At 57.0% G+C, this 8,803-nt stretch overlaps 1 protein-coding gene and 1 long non-coding RNA gene across 2 annotated transcripts; one reads left to right on the top strand and one right to left on the bottom strand.

Moving 5' to 3' along the window:
* The first annotated feature begins 1,178 nt into the window (after positions 1-1,178).
* Positions 1,179-4,328, top strand: LOC122191250 (caspase-3-like). Its single transcript, XM_042891486.1, has 4 exons — positions 1,179-1,380; positions 1,606-1,778; positions 2,952-3,081; positions 3,643-4,328. The coding sequence occupies exons 1-4, from the start codon at positions 1,179-1,181 to the stop codon at positions 3,933-3,935; spliced, it is 798 nt and encodes a 265-aa protein (XP_042747420.1). The 3' UTR covers positions 3,936-4,328.
* A 1,276-nt stretch (positions 4,329-5,604) lies between these two features.
* On the bottom strand, positions 5,605-8,797 carry LOC122191249. The gene is made up of 3 exons (XR_006182333.1): positions 8,416-8,797; positions 7,617-7,700; positions 5,605-7,506 (listed from the first exon to the last, which is right to left on the bottom strand). It is a non-coding gene; the product is annotated as an uncharacterized LOC122191249 (long non-coding RNA).
* Positions 8,798-8,803: the final 6 nt, after the last annotated feature.

Here is an 8,803-nt window from a genome sequence, read left to right as displayed (position 1 = left end):
TGTGCACATCTGCAATGCTCTATGCACATTTACAATGCTCTATGCACATCTGCAATGCTCTATGCACATTTACAATGCTCTATGCACGTCTGCAATGCTCTATGCACATTTACAATGCTCTATGCACATCTACTCCCACGCTCCGCACCCAGTGCTGTGAGGGAGAGGCTCCAGGCTGCATTGCCCGTGCTGAGGAGCCCTGCTCCAGGCTGAGCTCAGCGGAGCAGCGGAGGAAGCGCTGTTGTGCGCCAGGATGGGTTGCATTCAGGATGGATTGACTTAAGGCGATGTAAAGCTGCTCAGAAGCAACAGCAGTGCTTCCAGATGGAATCTCGCCATGAATGTGGCCCTGCCATGCTGTGGCGCTGTCGGTTCTGCCCTGAGTGGATGTCGCGTCTGTCTGTCTGTCTGCTGGGAAACATTTGGGAGCACAACCAAAGCCTTCACCGCTGTGCTGGTGCTGGGAAGGGCGAGAAGGCGAGAAATAAAACTGTGCTGTGATGGGAGCAGTGTGCCTTGCGGTGGGGGAGCAGCGGGATGCTGCTGGCATTGGGGCTGAGCCTGGGTCCTGCGGCTGGGGGACAGCAGTGTGAGGGAAGGCAGAGTTTGGGAAGGAGAGGAGAGAGGAGATGTGGTTTGGAGCCATCTGTGTGCCCGTCCTGCAGCGGCACAGGCGGCTCTGTGGCTGGCAGCGCTGTGTGTGTGCCATCAGTGGGTGCCCCAGCACCAGGCAGTGAGCACTGCAGCGCTGACTCTGCTCTGTGGACTTCAGTCTGTGTTAAAGTCCTGCTGGGAGCCCACGAAGGAGTGGTTTTCCCACCGCCGGCAATAGGAGCGGGAGCAGCCGGGATGTGGGGGAAGCGGAGCACTGCGGCCCTTGGCGGAGAGGCAGGGAGGGCTTTTCCAGCTGCTCCCACACTCTGCATCTTGCAGTCATCTCCCTGCAACCTGCTGCCCTCCCCAGCCCTTCTCTTCCCCAAGCTGAGTGCCCAGGGGTGAGCCCGGATCTCCTGCCCCTGTGACTCACACCCAGATGAAATCTGGCTCCGCAGCAGCTGACAGGCATTGCCCTGCAGGCACTGCATCAGCAGCAGACGTGTCCCGAAGGAGCACCCGGCTCTCGCTGCTCCTGCCCCAGGATTTAAAAGCCTCTGAGCCCTCCGAGGGGCCACCCCAGCATGTCCCGGCCACGGCAAAGCCAGGCTCTCATCATCGTCAACACTGATTTCCGCAGCAGTGATGGCGATGTGGGGCTCAGGCCCCGCAGAGGAGCCAGGAGGGAAGCTGAGAAGCTCTCTCATGTGCTGGCGCAGCTCAACTACAGGGTGAAGCTGCTGCACAACAGGACGGCCAAGGAGATGGAGGACCTCTACCAGCAAGGTGAGCCCCCAAACCGCCTTCCTGCTCCCGGCTCCCACCTCCACAGTGCCCCACATCACCGCCCAAAGGCAGTTTGGGATGGATAGGGACCAACCCTCACCCACACCCAGGCCCTTGTGGTCCCTTCATCACACAGCGGGGGCTCAGAGCCGGAGATGGGCCTCCCAGCACCCTCACACAGCACTCAGCTGGAGGCTGATAGCTGAGGGTGGCTGTGCCCCACAGAGTGTGGCCGTGAGCACGGGGATTACTTCGTGAGCATCATCTCCAGCCACGGGGAGGAGGGGGCCGTGTTGGGCTGTGACTGCAGGCCGCTGCGCCTCACCCGCATCTTCCGCACCTTGTCGGCACAGAACTGCCCAGTGCTCGCACAGACACCCAAGGTCTTCTTCATCCAGGTAACACCACTGCTGGGCAAAACTGCACCCCATCTTGTTGGCTCCGCACGCAGAGACAGGCACAAGCGCTGTTCTAATTTCAGACTTTGCTGCCCAGCTGCCATTCGCCACTCTGCTCTATCTTTGATGCTTTTGCTGATTCTCAGGTCACCTCTCCCCAGCTGGCAGCAGCCCCGTGCCCAGGACAGCAGCGCTTCCCCTGCCCCTGAGCGCCCTGCGTCCGCCTCAACTTTCACCAGGTTTCTCCCTTCCAGGAAAGGTGACCTTGCTGGGCTCAGCCTCCCTCCCAGATGCCAGCGGGGTGTTGATGAGTTGCTAAAAGTTGCCCTCAGATTCCATGACGTCGATATTTGGGCAAAGAGCAGCGTGGGGGGGCTGGTTAGAAACACCCCACAGGAAGCGAGCCCCGGAGTGCTCCGTGGATTAGGGAGGATTAGATGAGAGCAAACAGTGCAGCAACCTGCAGCCTGGGCAGATCTCAGCAGGTCGGCTCTGCAGACGTGCAAATACACGGAAATCCTTGCGTGAGAGCAAGCACAGATCGCTGGTGGCACTCATTTCCTGCTGGAAAGAGGGCTTAGCCTGCATGCCTGGCTACAATAGGGGCCACCTCCAGCAGCCAGAACTGCAGACCAGGATGGGTGGCTGGTGCCTTTAGGGCTGTCCCCTTAGGGCATGCTGAGTGCCAGCGTGCTGCCGCTCCTTCCAGGCAGCCCATGAGGGTCCTGCAGGCAGTGATGCAGAGCAGAAGAGGCTCTCGGAGGGGGCTGTGTGTGTCCTCGGGGTGGTGCTCCTCATCATTGCCTGAAATCCCATCCTTGGAAGAAAGCTCCAACCATTGCATAGGATCAGTGACTGCTGTGCTCCAAGGGGAATCTCCCCAAGAGGGTTCTGGTGTCTGCTGGTGTAATCCTGGAGCCTGCAGGAACATGAGGGGAAGAGAGGCTGCCCCTCTCCTGGGGGGAGAGAGAATCACAGAACCATTAAGGTTGGAAAAGACCTGACACACCCAAGTTCAAACCCCAGCACAGCCCACCATGCCCGCTGTCCCTCAGTGCCACATCCCCACGGTTCTTCACAGGATGGGGGGGCACAGCAGCCCCAAAGCCCCCCTGGATCTCCCTTGTTCAGGAGCGGAGCACAGAGAAGCCAACGGCCATGTTCTGCCTGCAGGCATGTCGGGGGGCTGCGCTGGACCAAGGGGTGTTTGTGGAGACTGACGGCGGGCAGCCGGAGCCAGACAGCTTCTCAGAGTACCTGTGCATCCCCCCCAACACCGCTGTGATGTTCGCCTGCAGCCCCGGTGAGGAAACCCCCAGGGAGGGTCAGCAGGAGCAGGGTCAGCACCTGCGCTTCCGTGTTCCTGGGGGGCCATGCGTGGCTGTAGGGTCATGGCAGAGCTGTCAGGCCGTGTGATCCTGCAGGGCTATGAGGGGCTGTAGGGCTGTGTAGAGCTGTAGGGCCATGTGGGGTGGATCACAATGAGCTGTAGAACCATGTGGGGCTGCAGGGCCATTTTGGGCTGTAGGGCCATGTGAGGCTGTAGGATCACAATGAGCTGTGGGATCATGGGGCTGTAGAGCTGTAGGGCCATGTGGGGTGGATCACAATGAGCTGTAGGGCCATGTGGGCTGCAGGGCCACAAGTCCTCCCCTCAGCCCCCCCTCTGTGCCGAGCAGACCTCCCGCTTTGCCCCCAGCCCCATCCCACCCCCACTGCTCTCCTCTGGATGGTCGCAGTTTTTGTCCCTCTGACTCCGAGGCACCCAAACGTTCCATTTCCAGCACTTCTTTTTCCCATAAGGGGCAGCGTGAGGCCCTCCCTCCTCCCTCCATCACACCATTCCTCCCTCTGCATCCCCCAGGCTACGGCGCCTTCCTGAACCCCGCGGGATCCATGTTCCTGCAGGCCCTGCTGGCGGCGTTGGCTGGGGAGGAGCGCAGCCTGGCGCTGAGCCGCATGGCCACCCGCCTCAACGCGGCCGTAGCCCTGGGCTGCCAGGCCCGCGGCGCCTACGAGGGCTGCAAGCAGATGCCCTGCTTCGTCACCAACCTGCTGCAGGACATCTTCCCCTTCTCGGCTGCGGGTGAAGCCCTGCCCAGCACAGACACACAGGGAGGGACGGAGGAAGAGAGGCAGAAGCCTGCAGCCTCTTAAGGGGAAATGAAGAAACACGACAGAAACCCCAGCAGAAAGGTGCCCTGGGCTGTGCTGGAGCTGCCCAGGGTGTGAGGAAATTCTGGGGTGCGTCGTTCCCCCATCACGATGTACTGGGCTGGACGTCACCTGCTGCCCCATGGCAGCCTAGGCTGTGGCTGCGCATCCTCCAGCGGCGCTCACTTCTCCCCTCCGCCTCCTTCATGAAAGAGCCTCAGTGCTGTGAGCTCTGCTTTATCGATCCTGTTATCCGGGTGACCCTGCACAAAACACAGGCTTTTCTTCTGAGGGAGGAAAGGCCGATGTTTGCCTGCCTGCTGCTCTGCCCGCAAGGAAAACACGGCAGTGGTGTAAAGATGGCAGCAGGCCCAAGCTGTTGGTCCTTACGATTGATTCTTTGTTCCAAACCTAAAAAATAAACAGAGACCGATGGTCAGACCCAGCAGGTTGACTCAGACCGGGAGTCAGGGCACGGCTTTGGGAACGTTCACCAAGGCAGATCTCAGCTCACGACCAAAAGCTGCATCTTTGTGAACCTCCTCCTGCTGCGGGGAAGGGGAGGGTGATGCTCCATTGGGACGGAGGGGCTGGGACACCCCGTGGCCCCACGCTTTTGCTCAAGGCTTCCCCTTGTCTCTGGCACACAACCGAGCACAACGGAGCCTCCCCGCAGCGCCTGCACGGCTCACCCTGTGTGCTCAGCCATTAAATCTGCTTCGTCTCCACCCCGAGAGCCTCTCAGACAATCTGGGCTGGTGTTGGTATTTCTCAACCCTGAGCAGCACAGCTCTGATAGCAGAGCCCTGCCCTCAGAGAACTTCGGGCTCCATCAGCAGGACTTCGACCCTCGGCACACCGCTGGTGCCACGGCCCCGACAGCCCCGCGCTGCAGCGTCTCACGGCACTGCCTCTTGTTGGGGGACCTCCTGAGCTGCTCCCTCCCCGTGCACTGGCTCTGCCCGTAGCAAGAGAACAGTTTGGAGACCCCTGCAGCAGGTCAGGGTGAAGCTGGGCATGGGGCTTGGAGCTGTTGAAGGAGCCCGATTCTTGCTTCTCTGGGAAATGACACTGAAGGTGCACACAGCAGTGCTTCCACCCCTTAGGAAGGCTCCAAAGAGCCCAACACACCATCAAAGTTTTCATTTTTAATCTCCCATTTTCTCTGTTCTGCCTCCCCCAGGCTCTCAGCGACCCAGTCAAGGTGAGAAGTAAAAAACCACACACAGCCCCCTCCTCCTCCCAGCTCATCCTCTGCCACACTGGAGGCACAAGGGCAGAAAGTGGGGGAAAGTTCCACTGCAGGAGGCACCGCGCTGCACCTCGCCTGCCCGCAGCACCCTGCCCTGCGCTCCTCAGCCACCCGGCGCTGGATGCTGCTCCAAAAGCCTCCCTGTGGGCGAAGCAGGGAATGCAGACCCTCGCCTGCTGCTGACCAAGGGCCAGCTGGGTGAGAGGCAAAGCAGGCAGGAATTTTTCAAACAGCCTCCAAGCAAAAGGAATTCTCCTTCTGTTCCGGCTGCAGGGTGCTTGGTCGTGTGAGGGCTGAGCCTGCATCCACAAACAGAGGCTCTGCACAGAGCCCAGAGCATAAGCGATGATCAAAGAGAGTGGAGACGGGGCTTCAAAGCTTTTACAGACACGCACACACAGAACAGGGCTCACAACTCCGTATTTTTTTAAACCATTTATTGACTTTACCACACAGGGGAAAAAAAAAAAAAGTACAAAGCAATATAAAAATTCTGGTCCTTCAAAGCAAGTCGCGTTGCACTGCAGCAGGAAACAAACTGCACTGCTTTGCACCAGCAAGGCAGTGGGCCCAGGAGCAGCCCCACCTGGAGGAAACACGTACCCACAGACACCATCCCCACAGACACCACCATTCAGGGACGTGCCACGGCCAAAGGGAAAAGGCTTCGCGCTCCTTGAGCGGTTTGAAACACGTGGCACAAATCCTAACAGCATTAAGAAGGGAAAAGAAGCCCTAGGAGTCGTTCCCAGAGGTCCGAGGCAAGAGGGGCTTTCTCCCTCTCTCCCTCTGTGCTGGGAAATCAGAACACAGCTGTAGCCTTCATGGCCAGACAAGGGAACTTCCTGCCCTCGTCACCCCGCAGCTGTGGGCGGCTCACCCTTGGTGCAGGGCTGGGGACAGGCAGCCCCCCCCGGCCTCACAGTGGGGACAGGACTCCTCTGTGCAGCTCTGGGGGGGATGAGCACCCATGTGAAGAGCCCTCCATGAGCCACAGCTGTCACTTTCTGCCCATTAGGAAAAACAAAGAAAGAAAGAAGCCAGGCAGGCACTTTACACACATCCTTCAGAAGCGCCCTGTCTCAAGTAAAACATCTTTGGAGCAGAACTACAAAAATAAGACCAGCAAAACAGCTCAGGAATCAACATGTTTTGCAGCCTTCAATACAACCAGTGCTAGTCCATCCCCGGCCCTCATTTCAGTGTCCCACAGCAAAGCTGAGAAAACAGCAATAAGCTGCTGGTGAGGTGAACATCAACCACATGAAACCTCCCAAAGCAGGGGAGCACAGAGCAGCAGGAGAGGAGAGAGGGGTTTGGGAGCTGCAGGACAAACCTTCTGCTCACAGCAGGAGCTGCGCCTCTCCTGCTGCAGAGCTCAGCACTGAAGGAGAGGAAGAGGTTTGAATGACTGTGAGTTTCATTCATCCCAAATGCTTCAGGACTGTCAACCACTCTGCATCATCACGATGACATTTTAACAACAGGGAACGCAGTCATCCTTGGAGGTGAAATTCGCTCCATCGCTGCAGCTGTTTGGCACAGAACCTCATAAGCCTGAGCGGCTCGCTTTCACAGCATCAAACTAATTGTCCTCATTAGTGCAAGCATCTCAGCTGCGAGGACCACGAGGGAACAGAGCCACACGGAGCACAACTGCCACAGGGCAAGTGAGGGAGTCTAAGACAGAACCGAGGGTCGAAGGCAGCTCCGTTAAATGCATTGAGCGAGGAGTGAGACGTGAAGCGAACATTGCCTTCATCACGGAGAGGAAGAAAAGAAACAAAGCCAGAGTCCTTGGCAGATCATTTCCAAGCTAGTGCAATCACGCTCCAACTTTAGCATCCAAATACAATGGACAGAGAAAGAGAACGTCCGTGCCTCCAGCAGGACAGCGCTGCTCACAGCAGCTCCGTGACTGAAAGGAATCACGTGGCTCATTTTGCAGGCGGATTTGTTTTCAAGAGGAGACGTCGGTACAGCAGATGGAAAGGCCCATTTCATTTGGACACAAAAGTTCTGTCAAGTGCCAGAGCTGGCTTCTCTTGGGCCACGTCTAGAAGCCAGGCACCCAAGCGGAAACCGGTTCAGGTAGTTGAGAAAGGAGAAACACATTTTTATGAAGTGAGAATCAAACATTACCAAGGTGCAGGTGCAAAAGTAAAAGCATTTCCCCTTCCTCCTGCTCTCCGAGGTCTGAAGACGACAGCAAAGCTACAATTCAGTGCTACAGCAGGCAGCCAGCTGGCGCGGCCCCGCCATTCCGGTCTCATCGCCACCAAGCACCTTTCTTCCACTGAATACCTGAGGAGGAATCTAGATCTGGAAAGGGAAAAAAGGAAAGCTAAAACGATGTGAAAGATGCACAAAAGACAAGAGAAGAAAAACAGTTTCAAGGGGAAAACAAGACGGACTTCTCCAAGCCCCCCTACCTTCTGATCCAGCCGCTGATAATCGCCGGATTTGGGCCGCCGGCCGCCCTTGGATCGCTTCCCTTCCAGTGCAAAAGCGATGATCTTTGGAGAGAGAGGCAGGGACAAGGTGAGCAGGACACCAACGACCTCCTGCAGTCTTTCTGACCTCTAACAGCTTTCTAGTGGGCCAATGAGAAGCCTCGCTTGCCTCCTTCTAAAAGCACTTGAAACAAACGTCATCGTTCAAAAGCAATAAGACTGAAAACAAGAAATCATGAGGCTTTCCCAACATGCAGAAAACAGTAAAAAAGCTGCTCCCTCTCCTACTTCAAAAACAGCTTTGCAGGAGGGAGAAAAACAGCAGAAAAGATGAGCATTGTCACTTGGGCTGCGTTCCCCCTGCAGTGCGAGTTAAAGACAAGCCTTTGGCAACCTGCTGCAGAAAACTCAGCATCTGTGAGAAACACGGAGCAGCTGCACGTCTTTTCCTTTTCTCCTCCCTCAGCTCCATTTCTCACTGCTGAAAATGCCCACTGGAGCCAAGGCCCCTCCATCTCCACCGAGATCCAAACGCTTTCCTGTTACAACACTCCTCCCTGCTCATCTCAAAGCTGTTGAGATCAAGGCTTCCAATTAAACATTAACCAAGCCCAGGCAGCAGGCAGGAGGCCTAAGCAGGAAGCAAAAGGCAAGAATGAGAGCAGCAAAGGGGAAAGATCTTCAGTGGAGCGTGCCCCACCTGCAGCACTGCCCAACGACTGGGAAGGAAGCTCTTAAACCACAGGGGGGAACCTGGGCAAGGAGCAGAGCCACTCACCTTCCGTTTGTTGTGATAGGCAACGTAGAGAGCAGCGACGATAATCGCCGTGGTCACCAGATAGGCGAAGAAGTGGCTGTTCTCTGACTTCTGCCCCGGAGAAATGGGAACACTCTTCTCTCTCTCCTTATTAAATAAGGCAGCACCGTTCCCATTTCCAACCCCATCCTCTTCCTCAGGGAGTTCGTCACCATCTGGAGAGCCTTCAGTGTCATGAACAGATGAAACTGATGGCGAGGATGGGCCGTTATTTCCCAGTGAGCCTGCCTGGGCGCCCTGGCTGCTGTCCTGTGTATTGGCATTGTCATGTTGCTGGTTGCTGCTGCTGCCTTGCTGGTCATCCTGGCTGTTGGTGCTGTCCTGGTGTTCATTATTCTGGCTGTTGGTG

The sequence above is a fragment of the Lagopus leucura genome, unplaced genomic scaffold (assembly GCF_019238085.1).
Source record: "Lagopus leucura isolate 7727_CA_CO unplaced genomic scaffold, USGS_WTPT01 50814-0_obj-0_obj, whole genome shotgun sequence".
Classification (NCBI taxonomy): domain Eukaryota; kingdom Metazoa; phylum Chordata; class Aves; order Galliformes; family Phasianidae; genus Lagopus; species Lagopus leucura.
This window is presented reverse-complemented; position numbering and strand designations above follow the sequence as displayed.